Source organism: Python bivittatus, unplaced genomic scaffold, assembly GCF_059951505.1.
Source record: "Python bivittatus isolate LINGU-HERP-01145 unplaced genomic scaffold, Pbiv_v1 ctg000340_np1212, whole genome shotgun sequence".
In the NCBI taxonomy this organism is placed as follows: domain Eukaryota; kingdom Metazoa; phylum Chordata; class Lepidosauria; order Squamata; family Pythonidae; genus Python; species Python bivittatus.
Genome location: NW_028277056.1, coordinates 2155931 through 2181676, shown reverse-complemented (window position 1 = coordinate 2181676; position 25746 = coordinate 2155931). Strand labels below are relative to the sequence as shown.

The 25746-nt window shown below is 46.4% G+C and overlaps 1 protein-coding gene across 2 annotated transcripts in view; it reads right to left on the bottom strand.

Annotated features, from left to right (window-relative positions):
* PDE2A (phosphodiesterase 2A) overlaps positions 1-25746 on the bottom strand; it is a 221221-nt gene that overhangs the window by 97155 nt on the left and 98320 nt on the right. For both annotated transcript variants that reach the window (XM_088140403.1, XM_088140404.1), the window contains exon 2: positions 7288-7377. In XM_088140403.1, the coding sequence (XP_087996529.1) occupies positions 7288-7377 (90 nt within the window). The remainder of the gene's footprint in view (positions 1-7287; positions 7378-25746) is intronic.

Sequence of the window (25746 nt, the reverse complement as noted above, 5' to 3'; positions counted from 1 at the left end):
TAGCCCCCTTTGCCATCCTGAGCTCCCCAACCTACTAAGTGTGTTCTTTGCCCATCCTTCTTCTGAATAACTGTGTCTCCAGAAGTGACCCCATAGAGAACGTTTACAGAATTGACACCCCCTCCCCCCCCGCCAGACAACTCTTCTTATGCTCCCTTCTCTCAGGAGATTGGCTGGTTCACAGAATACACTTAGCCCTGGTTCATTCAACCAGGGTTGGTCACCAAAGTCTTAGTAGGTGGCACATCTGGCCAACTTTGCACTTGGAAGCAAAATCAGAGTCTGGCCTCATTGATGCCTGGATGGAAAACTTTCAGGAAAATCCCATTTGATGAAAAAAAACATCTTGGACTCCATACCTTAATTTGCTATATAATTTACAGTACCAATTTACTGTATTGTTTACTATTTACAGTCCTTTTAAACAACTTGAACCACGTTAACCAAGTCCTTTTAGTTTAAATTTTGTCCTAAGCTTTTGATGATGTATTAGGATATGCCAGTTTTATGATATTTCAGAATGTGTTGCTTCTTTGCTTGTATTTTATTATCTGCACTTGATTCTTTTCTTTGCATAATCTCTTTCTTACGTTATCTTAAAAATATGTAACAATAAATGAGGAACAAAGTTCTATGAGGAAAGGACAAAAAATATCAGAGAAAGACAAGGCACTTTGTAACCCAGCCAAGAAAACTGCCCGACTGTATCCAGAAAACTCATTAGATAAAACACAATCAGTTGGGGGTCACACAACATGCCTAGCCTTTAAACTCTGGTTGAAAAATGCCAGTGGTTGCATTCACATTACTCCCCAAAAGTTCCAAAACTATCCATTAATTTTATACATTTTAGAACAGAAGATTTGGGTTTACTGGTAAACACCAACTTATTTTCTGCAAAAAGATGACAAACCAAACCATACAGAAAAGACAGGACAATACCGTCTTCTCCTTTTTATTTTCTTTCCAGAAAAAGGAGAAGAGTTAAACTATGACTGCATTAATGCTCACTTACGTTCAGCAGAATAAAACATTCTAATCCATTCTTAAAATTCTTGGCGGATTGTTTTGTTCCAAAGAATTAAAAAACAGGTATTGCTAATAATCCTCCTGCAGAAGTTCTATCTACGTGATCACTAAGAATCAGCACTGGCTTGATGGCATACAATCAACCGATCAATCAATCAGTCAATCAATCAATCCCAAGAAATATGACCAAACACTTCTGCAGCCAATGAAATCATTGCAGTAGAGTCAACTGTAGCCCTGTGGCTACACTGTGATTTAAAGCCCTAAAATTTACCATTAGCCCGAAACAGTCAGCCCTGGCCTGTGGCAAACCATATCTTACGTTTGGCCTTGCTTTTTCCGGAGCAAGAATGCCAGATCACATTTGAACATCTGCATTCGTTAAACCAACATCGCTATCATCTGGACAAGGGGAAGCGTGGGCTTCTTCTGGTGTGCAGCTTCATTAGGAGAAGCTGGAGAAGTACCAGTTTCAAACACACTGCAGAAGTTTGGGGAACAAAAGATGGGTGTATGTCTTGTCCTACTCCGTAAGAAAAGCAGCGATCCCCGGGGTGTTACCATTCCTCATCCTAACAGTGATAAATTTAATTTCTTCCGCCTGAAGAGGCTTAGAAAACAACTTTTTGTTGACAGTCCAAACACAGCAGGTTCCAGCCAAGAGAAGAAAAAGAGGTCTTTTTCCATCAAGCCTTTATCTTCTTCAGGAAGTTTCGCGCAATAGTCTCGTAATCCTTATGTTTTGCTATTACATATACATCATGGCTGTCCTGAATCCTGGAATAAAACTTTGCACCAATTCTTTAGCAATTGGGCTCACTGGCTGAATTCACAGGGTGCCCTAAGCTATGGATTGTGTTAACCAAGCTTTGTAGATTAAGCCACAGTTGTCTGTGTCCTCCCATGGAGGTCAACCAGAATCCATGATTTGCCAGCCACAGTGGTTGGGTTGACACATCTTGCTTAGCCACAACCCAGCAAACGGCCTTGTGGCTTAGTGCAATGGGTGAACTCAGTCTCCGTCCAGCCCCCATCCTGCCCTTGCAGAGAGCTGAAGCTGTCCCAAGCAAGTGACGGCCTCCCGTGACTTCAGGCCTTCCAGGTGAGGTGGACTACAAATCCCTCCACCCTCTTTCTATAATGAAGAGGATTGGAAGTGGCAGCACCCATGACTCTCCCCTCTGATGGAAGAGATGTAGGGCAAGCCCTGCAGGCACTGGGAACTAGTGAGGTGGCTGCCTGCAGAGAGTCCCTCGTGGAGGGCTTGTTTTCTCTCCTTTGGAACTCTCCCCTCGGCCCCCTAGGTTGTGGGGAAGAGCCTCCTGTGGAAACGTGTGCCTCAATTCACCCAAACCCAACATTGCCAGCAAGGAAATCCAGGACTCGGTCAACAAACCCTGGAAGGAATTGTGGCCCACGTTCCTCGAGGTGCTTCTTCAGAGCTGAAGAAAGAATCCAGTAGAAAAAATATCCTACTGTACTTTGACCCATTATGCAAAGACCTAGCTCTCTAGAGAAGGCTCTGATGCTGGGAAAGGTGGAAGGAAAGAGAAGAAGAGGACAACCAGCAGCAAGGGGGAGGGACTCAGTCACAGCAGCAATGGGGGCATCGCTGGAAGACCTGAAGGACCAGGCTGGGGACACAACATTATGGAGAAAATCTACCTACAGTATTTGGCTGCTAGGAGTCAACCACAACTTGATGGCATGTAATCATTATCAGCCAGGCAATTAAACCATGCGCATTCACACAAGTTTCTTAACCTGGTTACATAATGAAGCTATGTTTCTGGGCTCACCAGAACATTGAGCCATTAAGTAATATTGAACCACCATCAAAGGAAGACCTTTGGGAATCGTACATTACATTTCTCTAGATGTAATATTTAAACAAATGCAACTAACACAATTCTTTCCCATCTATTGGGCACCTACGTGCTTCTTTAAAAAGGCAAGGATCAGCTGCAGGTGCCAGAAGCAACCTTTATTTGTACTTTCTGTGATCTCGTTTTCTGCTATAGTGGCTCCCTTTGGACAGAAGATATTTCACATATTAATTTTGTTCTGGAAGACTCCACGTTTCCCTTTTCTTTTTAAAAGGTATTTATGTTCTCTTGAAGAATACACTGATGGTTTGAAAATGAACAGGAAAAGTACAGAAATGATGCGGCATGCATTTTTAGTTACCAAGTAATCAATACCACCCATCAGTTACTGAATAAGCACAAGAACTCACTTCTATTTTTCTACCTGAAGAAGCATATTATAACTGGGACTCCCATTTGGAAACGATTTAGACATCCCTTCTGTGTGTACTTATTTGTAAGGATGCACAGAGCTTTGGGTCCTTTGCAGGTCCCATGCGTGACCCCTTTGATCTGAGACAGGACCACTCATCAGTCATGGCCATCATGAAATGCTCTTAAAAGGTTGGTCTTAGTGGATGCTGAAGCCCCCCAGGACCAATGGCTCCTGGGACACCAACGGCAGGGAAATGTGTGCCTCTATTAAGGAAGAGTCATGGTGCACCAAGAGGGCCTCCATTGTGTCTCACTTCCCCTGCTCCAAATAGTCACAATGGGAGCCCCTGGTTGGGTCTGGTCAGGAGAACAGAATCTTTTGCAGTCATGGGAATCTCTCCCAACCCCCTTCACATCTCTGCTCCCAAGAACAGAAACCCGGTGGGAGAATCTGGAACCGGATGATGTCACCCAGATCTTCCAGCCATGTTTGGTCTTGTTCATCCAGGACCAAATCTGCCAGATTATTTGCTACTGAACTGTTGTTTCACAGAAAAGAAGCTACAGCAGGAAGAGCTGAAATGGAGATGTAATCTATCTTGATTTTCAGCAAAGCTTTGGAGAAGGTTCCACAACCTACTCTGGGTGGGTGAGAAGACTGGGTTGAGAGGAACGAGATGTCCTTTAACAGGAAAAATGTAAGGCTTTACATTTAGGGAGAAAAAAGTAGGGCAGGTGTACAAGATGGGGGATTTATGGTTTAGAGGCACTACATCTGAGAAAGACTTGGGTGTAGTCACTGACAAGAAGCTGAACAATGCATCAGAGAAGTGTGAAGTCCTTTTCCCTCTACTTTGCACTGGTAAGACCATACCTGGAGTACAATTCTGGGCACCACATTTCCAGAAGGGGATTCTCAGGTTTGGAGGAAGGTGACAAAGATGATGAAGAAATTTGAGGACATGCCGTATGAGGACAGGCTGAAGGAATTTGGGGTGTTTAGTCTGGAGGTGACTATGTTCAGGTAGACAAAGGGAAGATATAGGAAAGATGGTCAGGAAGTCTTGCCCATGGCCACAGAAACCAGGACTGGAAATCAGATATGCTCAATTAAAGGGGAAATCGTCCTCACTAAGTTCTGTACAAGAGTATTACAGTCCCTCTACAGAGGTGGTGAGTTTTTCATTCCTGGAGGCATTTAAGAAGGGGTTGCACAGCCACCTTCAGTTGATTCTCCTTCAGAGGGTTGGACTAGATGATCCTTGCAGTCCCGTCTAACTGCACAATCCCAGGATTCCAGGATTCCCTACAGTGGCCAGGTCTGAACCTCTGTCTCCTGAAATGACCCTGCTAGGTCCACCATAATACCCTGGAAGCCCACAGTTATCCTTCCTAGGAAACACTTGAAGACGATCTTCTTCACTGGAGGTCTTCAAGCAGAGGCCAGATAGTCATCCATCAAAGATGCTCTGGCCTGAGCAGGGGGCTGAGTTAGATGACCCCCAAGGTCCCTTTCAACTCTATTATTCTGAGACTGAAAATACAAAGCTCCTCTCCAATCGAGCCCAAAAAACCACACAACATCACAACAAACATATCACCCCAGGCCCTTGCCCTCATAAGTGACCCCTGAATGGAGGAGGAGGAACAGGAGGAGGAAGAATATTGGGCCCAGACCATGACTTAGGTTCTTCCACAGAACAAAAGCCAGCCTCTCCAGGGACCAGTCTCTCGGCGTTGGCCCAGGATATTCCCTGATGTCTTACACCATCAGAGGACACACTCAAAACACCAGGGAGGGGAAGAAGCACCCATCAACTAAGAAAGCCGAGGAGGAACCGGTGGGCCCAGCCAAACCATGGCAATCACAACAGAAATGGCCACAGGGGCTGGGTCTCCTGGAAAGACATTGAACTGGCATGCCAACCCTTGCAGACTGGCAGAAAATGCCCCAGCTGCATCAGCAGATAAGCCTATAAGCACCACGGTGGGGGTTAGGCCTGTTGGTCCAGAAGCAGGGAAAGAATCACAATGACAACAGTGGCACAGAGTGACAACTCGCAATCCAAGCACAGGCGCCTGCTACACGCTGAGCGAAAACACTGACGCAGTGAACACAGAGTAAGAGGATCCAAGCAAAAATTAAGTCAACATTACAGCATAATACAAATGAACCATTAGGTTTACATAAGAGGTCTATTAGATCTGTAGACTCTGGAGTGTTTTTTCCCCCTGCCTAGAATACAAACGACTTTAAAAACAAATGAGCTTGCAGTCTCCCTCCGTAACCAGATCCTGGAACGTGCTAATGGGGCCAAGGAGCCTGGCGGACGTGGTCCGTGTTGATGGAGCAAGACGACCCTTCAGACCTGAGAATTCCCCGAAGCGGCTGCATCAAAGCCAGGGGATCGACGAGGCCTCGGTGCCTTCGCGAATTTCTGGCACCCAGCTGACACCGGCCTTGACATGCCAGCTCTGATGCTGCCGAGTCAGCGAACGATTGAGAAAAGGCACCTCCCAGCTCGGTCCTCAAAAGCGCTTTTCAGCCGGAGGAAGGGAAGAGCCCATCGACTTTCATCCTGTCCATCAGCCCAGGATGAATGATCAGACATTATTCATCTAACTTTTCATGAACCTATCTGGAAAACTTCGGCACAACGATACTTGCAGGAAAGTGAGGTAAGGACGTTCAATTCGATACGCGCACGATCATGCTCATTTGTTGGAAGGACGACTATGCCAACTGGTTTCGATAAATAAAATCATTAATTTATAAACGATCTGAATTGGTTAAATAAATAAATAAATAAATGCAAGCCATTTTTGATTATTGCCTTTTTCATGCCCAGCTGCAGGAACGCAACAGAAGCAAAAGAAAGGGGAGCGTGTTCTCAAGGCAGGAGTCCCCCTCAAAAGGAAATAGAAACGATTTCCTTAAAACACCAACAATCTCATGAGATCACAAACACCAAAAAGGGGTTGGCGTTTGTGCCTGACGCAGATAAGATTTTGCTACACTCGCGTGGGATTGAGCAAGATTCTACCAAAATCTCGTGCGATGCGCTGATTTGCATTCGCTCATTTTAATTTATTTATATTAATGACATCCAGGCCCTTGCATAATCCTGTGTGGCAGAAGCCAATACGTGAACAGGTTGCTGATTTCCATCTTAATAAGCTTTATTGAAAATAACTGCCCTACCACAATTTAATCAGCGTGCTTTTTTTGAGTTGATTAAGCTGCCAATCTGATCTCTGAGCCTTACTGTATTAGTACTGGGGAGAGATCAGTAAATTAGCAGCAGAGGACACGTGTTGTCCTGGACACCGTGAGCCAAGGAGCTCCGTAGATGTTCTAAGCGGAGATGGGTGAAAAGTTGTTTGGGTCCTTCTTTTCTCCCCATAAGAACATACAAACTGGCAGTTCCCTTAGTAAACAGAATTTAGGAAAATTGAGATTGAGAAAAATCTCAAAATCTTGAGATTTGGAAAAGTAAACATAGGAGAAAAGAAACTGTTTGGTTCCTACCCAGGGAAGGGGCATTGAATCCCTCTAGAGTCCTTCATGAAGTGGGAGTGAGTCATGCAGGTTGTCAGTGTTCTTTCCTGAGATGCTCCCCACCTCTAAAACCATCCCATCAGGAAGGTTCAACACTGCCTTCTGCATCCCAGGGGCCTGTTGATTTGGCTGGCGTGGTAGGTGACATCTTAACCTGGTTCATTTTTTTCTTCCTTAACCAATTAACAAAATCCACGATGCCTTCCTGAGCAGCAGACAGAGATTAAACCCTTGAATGTGAGAGGAAGGAGAACAGTTTGCTTGTCCAGAGTTCAACTTCAACCAAGGATGTCAAGGCAAGCGATTTGACCTCTGGGCTTTGGAGGTTCTCAGGTGGTTCCCACTGCAACCTTCCCAAGGAGTTGTGGTCTACTCACCTGCGCAGGTGAACCTGGAGGGCAGAAGGTCCCGCCTGCCCCTTGGTCCCACCCTCTCCCTTGAGACACCACCAGCACTTACCACTTTGGGGAGCACGGAAGCAATGGCATCTTTGATGACTTCCCGGAGGCTGGAGATCTCAATCACGGCACCAAAGCTCAGCAAGGCCTCCTGGGGAGAGAAGGACCCACCGTCAGCAAACTGGACCAGCTGGGTAGCCTCCGCGAGTTTAACCAGGCACCATCCTACAGCGCCCTGATGTCCAACCAATTTGCACAAGGTGATGCCGTAACAAACAGATGCACTTTTATTTTGCCAGAAAAAAGGCTTTGTTAGAGAAGAACCCAAGATCAGGATGCTGAGATCCAGCCTCTCCTGCAGGCCCACTCAGTCCCTCGGTCCTTTTTTCTGGAATGGCCACTTTTGTTCATTTCACCCGACTTCCGTGGGGCGCCACAGGCCACTGTGCTGACTGGCCACCTCCCCTCCTTTTCCCTTCCTTTGTTTCCTTCACCCCAGTCCTTGCCACGCAGATGTGAGATGGCCCTTCCTCCCCACCCTCCAGTAACGAAATGGGCTTGAAGTTCCAGTCTCCTTGCAACGGTCCAGCCCCCCCGTCCCCCCCCCCCGACCAATGCTCTGCCTTTTTCTTTTTGCCCTCACATCGAAGTTTTCTTTTACTGCAGAATTCTCCAACTGTCAGAGAGGATAAAGGAGTTATAGTACAATATGGGTAGATGATTGTGGCTTCGAGAAGCTGATTTTAGTGGTTTCTATTGGTTCCTAATGAGGAGATTAATAAATTATTCCCCCTCCTCAGGACCTCTCCGTGGATTGCCTGGAGTCCCTGCCACGTGTCCTTAATGGAAGGTTTCTTCCCACTGTGTTTTTAAGACCAGCAATTTAGCATTGCTCAGTGTTGAAAAAGGGGAGAGGGAGGGAGAGAAGGGGGGAAGGAAGGAAGGAAGGAAAATATAAGAGAGGGAGGGGAGGGAGAAATGGAAGGGAAGGAAGGATGGAGGAAGGAAGAGAGGGAGGGAGAGAGGGAGTGAGGAGGGGGAAGAAGGAGCAGAGAGGGAGGGAGGGAGAGAGAAGGGAGGAAGGAAGGAAGGAAGGAAGGAAGGAAGGAAGGAAGGAAGGAAGGAAGGAAGGAAGGAAGGAAGATATAAGAGAGGGAAGGGAAGGGAAGGGAAGGGAAGGGAAGGGAAGGGAAGGGAAGGGAAGAGGGAGGGAGGGAGGGAGGGAGGGGGAGGCTCCTCCCTCTGCTGCAGGAACAGGAACTGATGTGGGGCAATTCAGAGAGACAAAGGATGTGTGAAGAGCCCTGTTGCATTAGAGCAAAACACCAGATGTTGAAGAGACTCACAGATGGGATATGGTGACAGTGCACTTCTTCTGAAGATGCAAACTACTTCTGAAGAACCATCATGGGTAATAACCCTCAACACCTATCTTATCTTATCTTATCTTATCTTATCTTATCTTATCTTATCTTATCTTATCTTATCTTATCTTATCTTATCTTATCATCATCTTATCTTATCTTATCATCTTATTATTTTTGCTGTGAATAGCTTGGAGCTTTTACATCAGGGACGGAGAGTCTGTACCTTGCCAGATTCCCTTGGGCTGCAACCGCATCGTCCCCAGCCATGGTTGAAGATGATGGAAACCATCATCACGGCTTTTCTCAGACTTTACTGGGATTCGCACCTGAAGTTTGTCTCAGGACTTTGGAGAAGGGATCCACCACAAAGCTTTCTCGGGAGTAACTCAAAGGGGTACAGACCTGGACAGGGGCTTCTGCGGGGGGAGATGTAAAAAAGCCAAGATGGCGTGCAACAGAAAAAGAGGCGGGCTTCTATCATGCAGTTGCAGCCGCCAGCTTGACTTTTTTGACCCCCGTGGATGCCTCGGCAACACAGACCCTGAAATGGATTGGTCCTCAAGTCTTTTAAGTGGGAGGTTTTTTTGCCCCCGTCATTCTGCTCAAAAACAAAGTCGGGAATGGAAACGATCTGTGTTTCCGAGTTGTGAATCTTAACAGGGGGTTCCTCAACCTTGGCAACTTGAAGTTGGGTGGACTACAACTCCCAGAATTCCCCAGCCAGCCTTGAATTCCCCAGCCAGAATTCTGGGAGTTGAAGTCCACCCATCTTCAAGTTGCCAAGGTTGAGGAACCCTGCTATATACAGTGAGATGGGCGGTGACAAATTTGAAATATAAGTAAATATAATATATCCAGCTATATAACTGTGAAGGGGGGGGGGGAGAGAAAGATCCTTGCCTTTCAGCTGAGCTGTGAGGTGGGCAGAGGCAGACACAGGGGAACACACACCTTCTCGTTCTCTGGAAAGGGGGAATAGTGCTTTGGAAAGAACAGGAAGGGGCAGGAAAACGCTGGCAGAAGCGGGTTGGGGGCCCATCCCTGACTAGCCGTCTCTTCTTTGGGCTTCCTTATCGGGCAAACGAGTTTGCAAGGCAGGGCTGGAGGTCAAGGTGCCCTCGCTCGCAGCCTCCCGATTTCTGCGGTGAGCAGAAGCGACGGGCAGAAACCGGGCCAGCCTTGAGCGGGCTGTGATGTGGAATCGAAAAGATCTGCAGGGGCGACGGGCGAAAGGAAGGGAGCCGTAGCTCTCCTGGGCAGGCCGTGTGCGGGAGCCCAGCTGGGGCCGTGAAACAGGCTGCCCTTCCCTCACCCCCCCAAAGATGCTGCTTTGCGGCGGCCATCCAAGCAGCACCGACATAAGCGTTGCGCCATCACCACAATGCTGTTCACACATCGCAGAGCAGCAGATTTGCCCCGCGCCCATCTGTGCAATTCAACTCGTCAGAAATGTAGACCAAGCCAACTGTTTGCACAGCTTCTCCTAAGCTGCAGGGGCTCGTGTTATGTTATTCACCCCGACATGGTTGCGCTAGGAAAACCTGCCCGCAGCTCTCCATCTACTATTCCCTGTCCCTTACACTCTTTTTTCCTCTTGTTGGCTCATCTGGCCCTTTCTTTGCTGTCCCTGCACTAGGAGTCCCTATTTAGCCAGTGAGAAGCCAGATGCTGCTTGCTCCATCAAAAGGTGGCTGCATTTAGCACAAGAGAGCTTTGGAAAGCTGCTTCAGAAGTTTGGTTAGGGTGCATCTCTCTGAAAAAAGACACCACGGGCTTTTCTAAAGCAGGACTGGGAACAATTCATGGAAGACAGGCTTATTAATAAGAATTAACTATGGCGCTGTAAAAGAGCCAGCCATGTTCGGATCCTGGGGACCGGCAAGAAGGGGCAGCAGATGGCCAACTTGCTGGGCATCCAGGAAATTAGAGGGGGAGAGCTAAGGAAGTCCTTTTCCTGGGGCTTGGCATTCCAAAGCTTACACAGAAGTCCTTGGGGCTCTCTGAGCATGGTGGTTGGCTTGGAGAGGTTTCATGACCCAGCTAGGGAACGTCTTCACTCACACTGATGATGTTCCCTAGTTGGGTCATGAAACCTCTCCAAGCCAACCACCAAGCTCAGAGAGCCCCAAGGACTCTCCCGTTCAACTCTGAGCGGGACATAGTCCCTTCTTTTGGAAGCTTGCAGTCACTGGATGGAGAGAAAAGGGAGTTTCATGAGGGGAGACTGTGCCTTGGGACAGGTGAACATCCCAGACAGGGAGGAATCCCCCAGACCCAGCCCTGCTTTCAGGGTAAATTGCTTGCTTTTAAGATCCAGAACTTCTAGAAAGCAGTGGCAATGTCATCTCAGCAACCAAGAAGGCAGCCCATCTTTCACCCCTAGTGGCCTTCGCTACCCCACCAGGGGAAAGTAGAGGAACCGCCCGCTGGCATTAAGACTGTCCCCGTTTTCATCACGGCAAGCAACCTTCTGGCCTGATTCAGAGTCGGACTGACTCGCCGTCTTTGGAGAACGCTCTGCATCAGCTGTCTCAAGTCCCCGCAGGATCCGATGGCATTTCCAGCCATTTAACTTAAAGATATTGGGGGTTACCTGCAATGTGGGGGTCAGCAGCTCTGGTGGTAAACAGAATGAATGAGTCCCTTTCATACAGTCAATTGCACTTGCTCTCTGTGCAATTTCACAATAAATCTGACAATTCCGTATGATTTTCATGCATTCAAATTTTTAGGGGGAAAAACCGGAATAGCACAGAAGCCTCAGTTTCCATCACAAAAATAAAGCCCAGGTCTACTTTCCCAGGTTGCCCATGTGGCTGGGGAGTCCTGGGAGTTGAAGTCCACCCATCTTAAAGCGGCCAAGGTTGAGAAATTAACTGGGTTAATGTAAGTCAGCCTTCATCCACCTGGCTACATCTAGAAGTATGAACTTCAATTCCCAAAATCCTCAGCAACAATCCTGTAGTCTGGGGGATCCTGGGATCAGAAATCCACAAATCTGGGGAAGTATCAGTGTTTTTCAAACTTAAGTCCACACATCTTCAAACCACCAAGGTTAAGAAACACTGCTGTAGGCATCACCTGCTACAAACCTGAGGATGAAATTCGGGGTTTTTTTTGTGGGTACCACTGTTAGAAGGGGGAGCCATGGGTCTAGTCTATCTTCTCAGGCACCTTCCAGATGTATTTGGATACTGATTCCTTCTGGTGGTTGGATGACCACGTTAGGAAAAGCACCCCTGTTCTCTTCTATGTCACAATTGCTGGTGCCCCCAAGAAGTATTGTAGCAGACATCAACAGATGCACAGAGCCAGTAGGATTCAAATTGGTTGATACAACTCCTGGGTTCAGCCTGGTTCTTCAACATTTTGATCTAGCATATATTAGCCTGTTGCTGAATTTCCACTCCTGCCATCTCAGACCATCTGGTTAGCTCTTCTGCATGTATGTTTCAACACTAGAGAGTGGGAGGAGGACAATAGATGCTTCTGCTAGATGTCTTCATTGAAGGCCCAAGCAGATCCTCTAGACATAGATACCCCAGAAGAGCTAGCTTCAAAAATCCCCCCTATAAATCCAAAGAATCCAAGATCCTTGGAAGCTTGGGTTCTGGATCCCCACACGACCAAGCCCCTAATGCTTAATTTGAAGAATGAGAGCAAAGCATTTTATGGAGAATGCAGGTAGGTAAAGAGTGACATCCAAGGGCAATCCTTAACTGAGAAATAGTTGTGAGTGAATGAAATAGAAATAGAACAGGAATCCTCTCTAAATGTCCCGGACCACCATCAGCTTATGCCTGGATTAAAGACATTCCTTGACATTCTGGTTTAACAACAAGGTCCTTTCTAAGGTAGCTACTATTTTGAATCCCTGATATTTGTTTATTCTTTCTCGGAAATTTAGCATCACCAGCCTGCTTCCAGCAGATCTAGCAATCTCCAAGCTCTGCAGTGACAGTCTTGCAGAAAGGGAGACGCAGCGTGAGTGTGCCACAGGTGTGAACTGATTTTCTTCTGGGAAACCAGATAGTGGTTGGCCCTTTAAGAGAGCGCATTTTTTAAAATGCTCAGGGCTCCTGGGGAGAAAGACTGGGGGTTTGGAATCAAAGCGTATTCCATGCACAAGCAGAGGGCATGGAGGGGGGAGCAGAGACTCCCCCAACAGCTGCAGAGAGCATACTGCTACGTCTCTGCTTCACCCCAACCTTTTCCTTTTGCATCACGTGGAGTTTGTTTGTTCCCCAGCTGTGATTGATGTTATGCTATTACGCCCTCCAAAAATGTCAGCAGAGAAACACGGCTGTATCGGTAGATTAAAATCAGAGCTGGGAGCCTTGGCAGAGAAACAGCACTTGGCGATGCCAACCAGCTGCCCAGAGCACCCATCGAAGTCTGAGCAAGCCCAGCTCCAGCTGGGACAGAAAGTGATCTCGATCATCTTGAGATAACAACCACCAGAGGACGAAGAGAGGGTTGCTACGTTCTCCTTTCTTTCTGCATTGCTCTATTTTTAGGCTGAATGTTGGCTGTTCTTGACTATTATTTCTCACTGTACTTTATGTTTTATTGATTCGGGGTGCTTTCTATTTGAGGCCCTGAAAGTTTCAGGGGTGCAGAAATCTAATACATAGGTGAATCTGCGCAGTCAGGGTTTGCCAAAGAAGCCACAAGTGGCGATGCCTAAAACATCCTTTCACGTGGCCGTGTAGGTGCTACGGCAAAGGTTGCATTGCGAGAGGGTGTGAGTAAAGACAGAGAGGCAGGTATTGGCAAGATCGAAAAGGGAGTTGATTTATTTCCATTTAAATGGAAATGAAATGTGATTGCTGCCAATGTATTTAATTATTTCTCCTTTCTAACATATTAAACATGCCAACTTTTATAACTCTGGGCCATTTTTGGAGAGTTTGAGGTTGGAGCACATCTTAAATATGTGCTACATATGGATCGGGGTGCGTATGAGTGTGCTGCTTGATTCTAAGCATCATCTGTAGAGGCATTGGCAGGAGGGGGTCAAAACAGTCAAGATGGTGGCCATAACCATGAAATTGAAACTCTGCCCCTTGGACATCAGGCCTCCAAAGGGCAGGCACAGCTACTAAAATGGTACACCATTTGAGTCCCATCAGGTGGCACTGTTTCAAAGAACCCAAAGTGTGCCCATCCTATTTGAGCGAGAGGGGTGGGCAGAAGTCCATAGGAAGAGGCGGTCCCACAAATAACCTGGTCCTGTGCCATGAAGGGCTTTATAGGTGATAACCACTATCTTGAATTGCACCCAGAAGCTTATAGGGAGCCAATACAGCTCCCAGAGTAGGGGTGTACAGGATGTACCATAACTACCTCTTCTGCTGCATTCTGGACCAATTGTAGCTTCTGGATGTCTTCAAAGCCAGCTGTGTGAGGAGCACCGCTGTAATATTCCAGTCAAGAGATGACTAGGGTATGAGTGACCGCGATCATAGCCTCCCAGTCCAGGAAGAGGTGCAACTGGTGAACAAGATGGAGCTCTGCAAAGGCCCCTTAGCCACCTATTCTACAAGCAGAAGCTGTGAGCCCAAGAGGACCACCAGATTGTACATGGAATCCAAGCGAAGCACTACAAACTGACCCAGATTTCTCCAGTTCTAAATCCAAAACCTGCAGCCACTCAATCTTGGAAGGGTTGAGCTGAGGCTTCTTCTTCCTCATCCAGACCCCCACAGCTTCCACACCCTGAAACAGAGCCTTGACAACATCACTTGAGCTGCTGGGAGCAGAGATATACAATTGAGCATCATCAGCATATTGGTGATACTACTCCCCAAGCTGATGGATGTCCTCTCCCAGAGGCTCCATGTTAGAGAGGGAAGGGGAAGAGCCCTGAGGCACCCCACAGAATTAGACTGCTCCCCACCACCACCATCCTGGCTGGAATAAATTTAATAATAAATATAAACAAACAAACTGGCCCTGGAGGAAGGAGGAAAACCATCACAAAACAGTGCCCCCCACTCCCAACCCCCTAAGCTGGTCCCAAATGATACCATGGTGTAATGGTATGTGGGAATGACCTTGGGAGACAAGGGGGAAGAGATGCTGCTTAGGGAACAATTAGATAAGAGGGGGCATAGCCTGCAGCTGGATAATAGGCAGAGAAAGAAACTCAGAAAGGAACCTCCCTGTGATGGAATGGACTTATGAAGGCCATGCTCAGGGAGATAAGCGTGTTCTTAGCCCCCAACAGGAGCGTGGGAAGTTCAGGAAGATGAGGCTGGCACCTCCTTAAGGAATTCATGGTGTTCTGGCTGGCTTGGGAACTTGGGTTCAGTCTGGGGAGATTCTGTCATGAGGTGGAAGCTAATAAACGCAACAGAACTGTATTTGCATTGTCTCTTGGAGTTCTTTGGGCTGAACCTGACACTCCCTAACTTCTCAGGTGGTAAAAGAGACGGTGGGAGATTTGTACTTTCAGACTTGCAAGATTCTGTTAACGTGGCCTTAAATAAAGTAGAATTAGCTCATCTGATAGTGTTTCCTGTCTGGTCTACCTGGGAAGGCTGACACATGGTCAAGGCTATCTAAAACCACCAAGAGACCCAGGAGGGCCAGGATGGAAGCACTGCCCCCAGTTCGGGGGGGCAATAAGAGAGGCAAAACCCCCAGGTGGACAGGGCAAGTCAGACACCATGATGGAGGCAGGTTTTCTCCAGCCTTCAAAACCAGGGTGTAGCCAAAAGAAAAACTATTTTTGATCTCATTTAACAAGGAATCTAATTAAAATTAAATTAATCAATGCAATTAAGATGACTACCTCTCAACTATTTTTCTCTTCTCACAGGAAAAAATAATAAATAGGGCTACCAGGTCTGGGCTGAAGAGATTGGAAATGCCACTAGAGGGCAGAAAACCCCTGTTCTTTGCTCCCATCTAGTGGTCATCACAGGTTTTGTAGGCCAGATCTGGTGGCCCCACTTTAGAAGGGGATGCGATAACCACATTCAAAACTGGGGATGGCACACTTTATCTATTCTTGCTCTATTCTATTCACTTCTGAATGAATATTCAGGGTTTCAGGGAGACGGGTCTTCACCAGGCTCAAATTATCCTACTTCAGGCACATGATGCAAAAACCCAGCTCTCTGGGGAAGTCTAGAATGTTGTGAAAGGTGGAAGGAAAGAGAAGAGGAAGACCAGCAGAAGGTGGATGGACTCAGGCACAGTGGCAACTGGTTCATGCTGGAAGACCTGAAGGACCAGGTGTGGGACAGATCATTGCAGAGAAGTTCTATCTGTGTGGTTGCTAATGGTCTTCATCAACCTGACAGCAAATAATAATAATAATAATAATAATAATAATAATAATACCACCACCACCAAACTGACTACAAACAATGGCATGACAACGTAGCAACAGTGGTGCATTGGAATATCTGCAAGAAATACCATTTGCCTGCAAGGAAGAATTGGTGGGACCACAAAACAGACAAAGTCATAGAGAAGGAAGAAGCTCAAGTGCTCTGGGACTTTAGTATTCAGACAGACAAGCAAATGCCACACAACACCCCAGACTTAACAACTGTGGATGAGAAAGACAAAAAAGTTTGGACAGTGGACACTGCAATACCTGGAGACAGCAGAAGAGAAGAGAAAGAACACAATATAAGGACCTGCAAATGGAAGTAGAACGACTGTGGCAACAGAAAACAAAGATAGCCCCAATAGTTATAGGCGCCTTGGGTGCCATCCCAAAACATCTGGAGCACCACCTGAAGACCATCAGCATTGACAGAATCGCCATCAGTCCATTGCAAAAGGCAGCTTTACTTGGAGCAGCTTCCATCCTGAAACGGTACCTTTAAACCCATCAAACAACCACATCCGCCTATCCCAGGTCCTTGGGAAGGACTCGACAGGTGGATAAAAATGCCACATCCAGTCTGAACATCTGGATGACTGTGCAACCAGCCATAATAATAATATTCTCTCATCAGAGGAGCCAAAGAATGTCTCTCCCATAAACAACACGATGAGACGTAATTTACAGAAACCTACACTGGATCGGTCGTTGCCCGGGTCAACAAGGACCGCGCCAGGTGTTCTAGTTCCTGGACATCTGGTGACAAGGGGGCTACAGGACTCAGGACTGTTGGCTGAGCAACCAGGGCCAGCAACTGCAGGACTACTGGAAGAAAAGTTGTCTACCCATTGCAAATATACGAAGACTGAAAACAAAGGAATTGCTTGTTTGTGCTATTACAAATCAAGTATTCAGACAGACAAGCAAATGCCACACAACACCCCAGAAGAGGATATCTGGAAAGTGACCTATTATGAATTTGTTCTACTGTTTTCTTTGTAGTTACTTGTAGTTCATATCTATGAAAAGAGTGCACCTATTCTATAAAGAACAACATCCAGAATCAGAAATAACAGAACAGAGGCTAGCAGATCAATGTCAACTTGTAATACAAAATAAAGTATTCACAGAAGTAGAGTTGGAAGAACTGCAAAGGTCTACCCAGGGCAAAGAAACCGAAGCCTTGCCAGAAGGAGCTCAGACTGTAGAGGCAAACCAGGGGGAGTTGGCAGCAGAGGAAGCCAGCATAGCTACTGAATCGTTTTCTTCCGAAACCAGGCACCCTCTCCTCTGTCTTCTCCTCAGAAGGAACAAAGCCCTCTGACTAAAAAACAAGAGGAACTGAAATAAAGAATAACTGAACATCTAGAACAGCACAAAAACAACAGAATAAGGTTGCCTGCATTGAAGCAAAGAACAGCTAGCACAAGTATTAAATGATGCCAATATTGTAATATCAAGTATGTATGTATGTATTTATTATTATTATTAAATTTGTATGCCACCCATCTCCCCCAATGGGTGACTCTGGGCGGCTCACAATTAAAATCTAAAACCCATAAACAATTAAAAATACCCCCTAGATAATTAAATTAATTAATACATTAAAAATCAACTGTAAAAACAAACCCTACACCTAAATACTAAGAACATTCAAGTTGACGGGGGGGGCAAAATCAATTACCCCACAAGCCACCTCCACTGATGTGAGCCCCCATCCGCCCCCCCCCCCAGGCCTTCTGGGATAGCCAGCATTTCACACCTTTCCTGAAGTATAAGCACCAGCTCACTGCAAGAAACAAACCAACTGATGCACAGCACGGCTGCAGTTACAACTGAATACCTTGGGTGCCAAATCAACAAATAAGAAAAAAAGCCAAACAGTGCACCACCAAAATGGAAGATCAGCTTGGAAAATAAGATCAGCATGCTAAGATCAGATGCAAACAAGCTAGAATAGATGAATGAAAAGAAGCTGAAGAACAAGAAAAGCAAAGACTACCTGATCAGGAAATATCACCTAGAAACAAGGAAGATCGAAGATGCACTGGAAAGAATAAAGCAGCAAATAACAGCCATAGCCAAAAAGATAAGCAGATACAAAGCCTGAATTGCACAATATAGGCAGAATCTCCAATTTCAGTCGAATCAGAAACATTTCTACCAACCCATCAATGGACAGACTGCAATGAACCAGTCAACACCTGACGAAGAAGAAACAGTGCAGTTCTGGGCACAGCTATGGGACAACCCAAAGAAATGCAACAAGAATGCAGCTTGGATAAAAGGGGGTAGATAAGAATAAAAAAGAAGCTGAAATGAAAGGACTTGTACTAACTAGAAAAGGGCAAGGAAGATCAAGAACTGGGCAGCACCAGGTGAAGATGAACTGCATGGTTTTTGGTTGAAACATCTGACTGCTCTGCACCCACTCATTGCCAAGCAGTTTAACAAGACACTGCAAGGAGGTGAAACCGAAGATTGTTAACATCTGGCAAAGCCTACCTGATAATGAAAGATCCAGCAAAAGGGGCAGCACCAGGCAACTACAGGCCAATTACCTGCCTACCAACAACTTTCAAATTGCCAACTGGTGTGGGAGCTGATGCAGTCCAACAGCACCTAGTTGAAACCAAGTTCTTTCCATCTGAGCAGAAAGGAAACCGCCCAAAGAGCAGAGGACAAAAGATCAGCTCCTAATTGACAAGATAATTTTGGAAAACTATAGGAAGACTAACTTGAATATAACTTGGATCGATCACAAGAAGGCATTCAACTCCCTGCCACATGACTGGATAATCAAGTCCTTAGAAATAACAGGAGTCAGTAGAAACATCAGACGCTTTGTGCAAAGATCAGTGGCACAATGGAAGACCCAGTTGCTGATCAATGGTGATAGACTGGGAGAAGTTAATACCAAGGGAGGAATCTTTCAAGGAGACTCACTATCACCACTACTGTTTGCCATTGCAATGATTCCTCTGTCAAAAATACTGAACAAGTCTGGCCATGGCTATCAAACATCAAAAACATCTGCCAGGCTATCCCACCTCCTTTACATGGACGATCTGAAGCTGTATGGAAAAACACTATCTGAAATAGAATTGCTGCTCAACACTGTCCGAATATACAGCCAAGATAATGTAATGGAGTTTGGACTGGACAAATGTGCCACCCTTACCATCAGCAGGGGGAAAATAGTGAAAACAGAAGGAATCAAGATGCCCCATGGAAATAACATCAGGAGTCTGGATGAGGAAGATCACTACAAATACCTGGACGTCCTTCAGGCTGACTATGTCAAGCACACTGAAGTCAAGAAGAAACTTAGTAGTGAATACATCATGAGAGTGAAGAAGATCTTAAAGTCGGAAGTCAGTGGAGGAAATACCATCAAGGCGATTAACACCTGGGCAATTCCAGTCATCAGATATACAGCTGGAATAGTGGACTGGACTCAAGCTGAACTAAAAGCCCTGGATAGGAAGACCAGAAAAATAATCACAATGAATCATGCCCTTCATCCATGCTGAGATGTTCACAGACTCTACTTACCAAGGAGCATTGGTGGGCATGGAATGTTACAAGAACACCAGGCAGTTGAAGAAGAAGAAAGGGCATTGGAAGAATATCTGAAGGACAGTGAAGAAAATACATTGAAGCTAGTATACCATGAAGGCTTACTGAATACCAAAGAGACCAAACTGGCTTGTAAGAAAAACCAAATGAAGAATAGAAGAGACATGGCAAGGCAAAGTATTACCTGGCCAATACACAAAACAACTAGCAGCCAAAGCAGATCACAACAAGACCTGGCAATGGATAAGAGCAGGAAGGTTGAAGAAAGAGGCCGAGGGGCTCATTCTGGCTGCACAAGACCAAGCCTTAAGGACAGATGCATACAAAGCCAGAATTGAGAAGACAGCAACAGACAGCAGATGCCGCCTCTGAAAAGAAGCTGAAGAAACAGTGGACCACCTAGTCAGCTGCTGCAAGAAGATCGCACAGACTGACTGCAAGCAACACCATGACAAAGTAGCAACAATGGTGCGTTGGAATATCTGCAAGAAATACCATTTGCCTGCAAGCAAGAACTGGTGGGACCACAAAACAGACAAAAGTCATAGAAAAGGAAGAAGCTCAAGTGCTCTGGGACTTTAGAATCCAGACAGACGAGCACCTCCACATAACACCCCAGACTTAACAATTGTGGATGAGAAAGACACAAAAGTCTGGATAGTGGAGATAGCAGAATACAAGAGAAAGAACTGGAGAAAATCACAAAATATAAAAACCTGCAAATGGAAGTAGAACGACTGTGGCAAAAGAAGGCAAAGATAGTACCAATACCAGTAGAAGAGAATATTTGTAGCTCAGGGTTGAACCGTGGAGTCCTTGGGGTTCTCTGAGCTTGGTCGGTGCTAGCGCTGAAGATGTTACCTAGCCAGGTAACGAAACGTTTGCAAGAAAACATCCAAGCTCAGAGAACCCCAAGGACTCCATAGTCCCAATAGTAACAGATGCCATCCCAAAACATCTGGAGCACCCCTTGATGGAGCACCATCAGCATTGACAAAATCACCATCAGTCCATTGCAAAAGGCCGCTTGACTTGGAACAGCTTCCATCCTGCGATGATACCTTTAACACCATCAAACAACATCTGTCTATCCCAGGTCCTTGGGAAGGACTTGAAGGTGGACAAAAATGCCAAATCCAGTCAAAAAATCTGGATGACTGTGTGACCAACCATATAATAGTAAACCTGAGAACTAGTTTCCACCAGGGACATTCTGGCTCATCCTTAATGAGCCCCTGCTATGCCGCTTGCAAACAAACCAGCAATCATAGACTAAAAACACACCCTGCTCTGCCATCTGGGCCTGAACCAAAAGTTGTTTCCTCAACATAATAGAGAGGAAGAGCAATACCAAAACAGCTGGGAAGATTTCTTTGAGAATGCAGCTTCTGATTCCCCAAATCTTTTTGTGGCCACAACTGCCCAACAACTCAGTAGCCTGAGGCTTTTCTTCTTGCAAACATCTGTGACAAAGCTCTGTGAAGCTGAAGGCCAGAAGCCTCTTCCTGCTTTGTTTGATCACCACGAAGCCAAGAGAAAGAGGGCAATTTCCACAACTTAGGAACACTTTCCAAAGCTTGGCTCATGAACTTCCTGGAGACTCTTCACTTTTTCTTTCAGTTAGAGCCTCGGAAGGACTCAGCCTCTGTCTGTGAAGAACCTGTCTTCCATACTAACGAAATTGCCTTGTTTCTGCAGAGCCCCACATAGTCAACTTATTCATGAAGTAGCAGAAAGGAACACGATGCTTTAAGCAAGAACACAGTTATAAGAAGCTTACCATCTTAATCAACCTTTTACAGCCTGGCACCCTGTTGACAGGTTGGATTGCAACCCCCATCATCTGCAACCATTACAGATGCCTACTGGGGATGACTGTTGCCCTCCAGCATTGGAAATTGAAGATTGCCCTCCGCCCTAGGGGAATTGAAATCAAGACTCTGTTTTCCTCCCTGATGGCTGTAGATTTGTAGGTCACCCAAGATCCTGAAATATCTTCCTCCTGCCTGCGGCTGCAGAAAAGCTTTTAAACAATGCCCGTAAACATGGAATAGTTGTGTGATTCTGCCCTGTTCTCAGGGGTCAGGACTGCTGAGTAAAAGCAGAAAAACAAGACATAATCAAAACTAGAGGACCCAGTTGCCAGGGTGGTGTGGATTCCCCATTTTTTTGAGATTCTGGGCTGGGCTGCCCCTGGAGGCAGACAACTAGCAGACTTGAGAAGCCTGTGAGCCCCTTCCTGGCCAGGAGAAGCCAAGGTGGGCAGGGTCAGTCCAAGGCTGTGAACTCTTCTTGGTAGGAAGCTGCTTTGAACAGAAGTCCTGGTCAGCCATTGCCTGTTGCTGGGCCCAACCCTAATGGATTCCCACAGCTGTTCAAAGACCAGAGAGAGAATGAATATGGGGTAGAGACTTGGCTCCTGGTCAAGGTGTGGTTGAAACCAGGTATAGGCCATGGATCCAGCAGACTCATTGCTCTGGACAAAAGAAGGCAGGAGGCTGGGAAATTTTAAAAGAAGCCTAGGACACCAGTCTGGTCCTCTAATGCTATCTCAGTCCCCAGGACAGGAGGTGGTTGGTATAGCTGCCGGCCAACTGCCCTAATGTCACAACAGAGAGCAACAATATGCAGGTCCCTCTCCTTTTCCTTTTCTTCTTTCAGGGGGTTGCAAAGTTGTCCCTTCTTTGATCATCTCTCCGAGGATGTCACCTGTCCTTCACCTTCAAGCTTCAGCCCCTATACCTCCCTGTCCCTTCTCCAAAATCTACCCTCCTTGCAACATTAATTGCTGGATTGAAGGGCCAACAGCAATCTACAGAGCTACATGAAGGCTTGAAATTTGCCACGCTTGCCCATTTCCCCATAAATAATGCGAACAATTTAACCTCGTTGGCCTTGCTTGGTTGGTTCAGCAGGCATCAAATAACAATCATCTCCTGAGCTATCAAATATTGTCAAACACTAAATGCCACTGCATGCTGTCCATTAAATGCTAACTGTCATTACAGGTCAGCTATCAAAGGAGAGGAAAGAGACATGACAGAGGTCTACAAAACCATGCACGGCATAGAAAACATGGGGGGGGGGTCCTCCCTCCCGCTCAAGCTGTTGGAATTGGGGGTTGCCCACTGACATGAAATGCAGGGGAACTGAGAACTAGCAGAAGGAAACACTTCTTCAGACATTATTTAGCTAAACCATGGGTTTCACTGCTGACACTTGTGTAATGAGGGTGTCCCCAGTGTCCACAGGATGGCAGCTAATTGGGAGGTTTCCAAGGGGGTCTGGATGGGCTCATGGAGAGGATAGGGCTGCGCATTCCTACTACCACACATTAAGGTCTGTTGGGATCTTAACCTGATAGGTTATTAAACAGGCTTATGCCAAAATGTTTGTGGCTTCCCACTGCAGCTAAGAGGGAGAGGAATTTACAAGATGGAGAGTACGTGAACACAGAAACAGATGCTTCACTTGGGAATGGTGAGCAAAATAAACAAATGTTTCTGGATTGAAGAGAGGGGGAGGCAGAGAGGGGGGAAAGAATCAATCTTCCTTTGCTGTGTTGGGTTGTTCATATGCTCAGTTCTGGCCCTTGATGGTCAAAATTAAATGGATCATCCAACCATTGGAGGGGAAGGTTGATCAGGATCCCTGTCAATAGCTGGTTGCTAACACTCAGGCATGATCTACACAGTGTCCTGGAGCCATGGTTCTCCTGGAATTGGGGACTAGAACAGCCACCACATGAAGTGGTAACTTCTCCTTCACTGGAGGTCTTCAAACTGAAGCTGGATGATCATCTGTGAGAGAAGTTGTAGTGGAACCTGAACTGAGATGGGGGTTGGATGAGATGGCCTCAAATATCCCTTCCAGGCCTAGGATTACTCAGACCAGTTGAATGACTCAGTATTGGTTATCACTACATTGTCTGATTCTGGATCCAGCTAATAAGGTGAAACCGGCTGGCTCTTCTAAGCTATCAAACCCAACTCAGCCTGGTTGCTTTAGAAACCCAGAAAGGCTTCCAATGTCTCAGAAGGCAGCCTATTGGGGGGCAGGCAGGGTGGGGGATTGAGTTCAGCTTCTGTAAGACTCAGCAACCTCCTTAGGGTGATACTGCAAGTCTAACTCTGTGGCAGATGTCAACAGACCTTTCCCTGTATGGGGGTCACATTGGCTGCACTCATAGCCATTTTGTGAAGGGCATCTGGACTCAGATGGTCAAACAGGTTTCTCTCTGGGATAACAGCAAGGCTGGTGTGTGCGTGTGTGTGTGCGCGCGTGCGCATAGGGACTCAAGGTTGGCTGCCCCTCTCTGCAGACCCTTGGGTGACTTTGACTGTTGATGGAGAAAGAAAACATCCAAATGTATAGCTAGTTCAGATAGTCCTACCCAGGAAAAATGGGGGACCAAAGAGATGGTCAAGATCAGGAACAACCTGTCAGCAGTTCGAGGTAGACCAGTCTCAGACACCAAAGTCAGGAATACTAAAAGTACTTTTACAGGATTACGGTAACAGAAACTTGGAAATCTGAATGCGCCCCTCCCCCACCCTTTATCTTCCAGAGAACTAGGGAGGGTCAAGTCTGAGATGTTTTATCAAAATACATTTCTGCTTCGGACTCAAATTTCCCTTATCTGACTGTTGCCTTGACTGCAGCTCTTCCTCCTCTTCCTTAGGATTATTCTCACAGCCTGTTACACACCCATAGGAAACAAAAAGTCAAGATGTCAACCACAACCATGTGGTCAAAGCCCTGCCCCATTTTTACATACCTCACACATGTGACCCACTCTTGTGGCTGCTGTTGTGACTGTTTTGACCCCCTGCAGACACTTCTGGCCAAGACTAAGCAAAGAGAGCCAGACAAAAGTTGTGGATCAGGTCACTGGGTTGGCTGAGTGGCTTTGCTCCTGGTCTGAACAAAAGTTAACAACGGGTCTGTGGCCCTGAAAAGGTTTTCCATATGCCTTTTGTTGACCAAGAAAGGTTCTAAGGAAGCACCAATAAATCACTGGAAGCATGTGCCTGTTGCTCCGATGAAAAAAAGGAACTGCCCAGAAGAGTTCACAGCTCTCACAATGTGACCTAGTGCAGATATCCTTTTGCTGCATCTGTCCCATTGTTTTTCCAAGACCCAGAAGCCAGAAATACAAATGGGAAGAGTTGAGGGGGGATTTCTGCACAATCTTAGTTTGTCAAGGCCATCTTGAGGTCTGTTTAATATAATTTTTATTCCCTTTTGCTACTGGAAGGGCAGGGCCCAAATTGTTATGGAAGGGCTACCGAAGACACTCTCTCTTCCTTCAAACTGGGGTCCTCTGCTCAATAATGTGTCTGCCCTGCAAACAGCATTGACCTGTTGGTTGGACTGGTTCGTGTGAGGTTCCACATTGAGGCAAAAGGGAGGGGGATACAACTTACAGGAGGGGAGCAAAGCAAGTAAGACCACCTCATGTTGGGACATGGCTCTGGAAAGGCTCCTTTGGCTTCCCAAGGTTGGCCAAGAGTCTGATGGAGCAAAGATGGTCCTATGTTCTGAGAAATCCAAAAGCAGGACACATGCAGAGTAGGGTAGAGAACCAAGGAGATGGCCTTGAAGCAAATATTCAGAAACCATTCTGTAGACAAAAGCCATAAATCTTGGGAGGGGAGACAGCATTAAGAAGAGACTCAACTAGCTCACCCTGGACTGCCGGGGGTGAGGGCTGGATGACGGCCAACAGATGCCCTAAGCTCAGCCCTGCCGTGGTGCCCTTCAGCCCTTCCACTGCTTAACTGACAAGATGTTCAGACTCAACAAGTGCTGAAAACTAAAGTTGAGGGTGACAGTGAAGGAATTAAGGGCATGATAGCTAGGAGTGAAAGCTCTGTGGTGTCCTCCTTCCCCTGGTACCCTAAACATGTGCCTATTCTGCTGAATGGTTAATCCAGAGCTGCCTAGGGTATAAGAGGGAGGGAAGAAGAAGCAAATCAGACTTGCAAGACTTTATTGAGATGGGCTATAATTTCTGTTGTTGTTGTCTATCTCAACAGAGTTCTAGTCTTTCTATGGAGTGAACACCTTGCCATTCATACAATCCAGGAACTGATACTGGCCAGCTGATTTCTTCTGATATTGGAGTTAATTAATAGCCATCTGTAATGGCATGTGGGAAAGACCTTGGGAGACTGGGCCCAGAGACGCTGCCTAGGGAATGGTCAGAGAAGAGAGGGCATAGCTTGCAGCT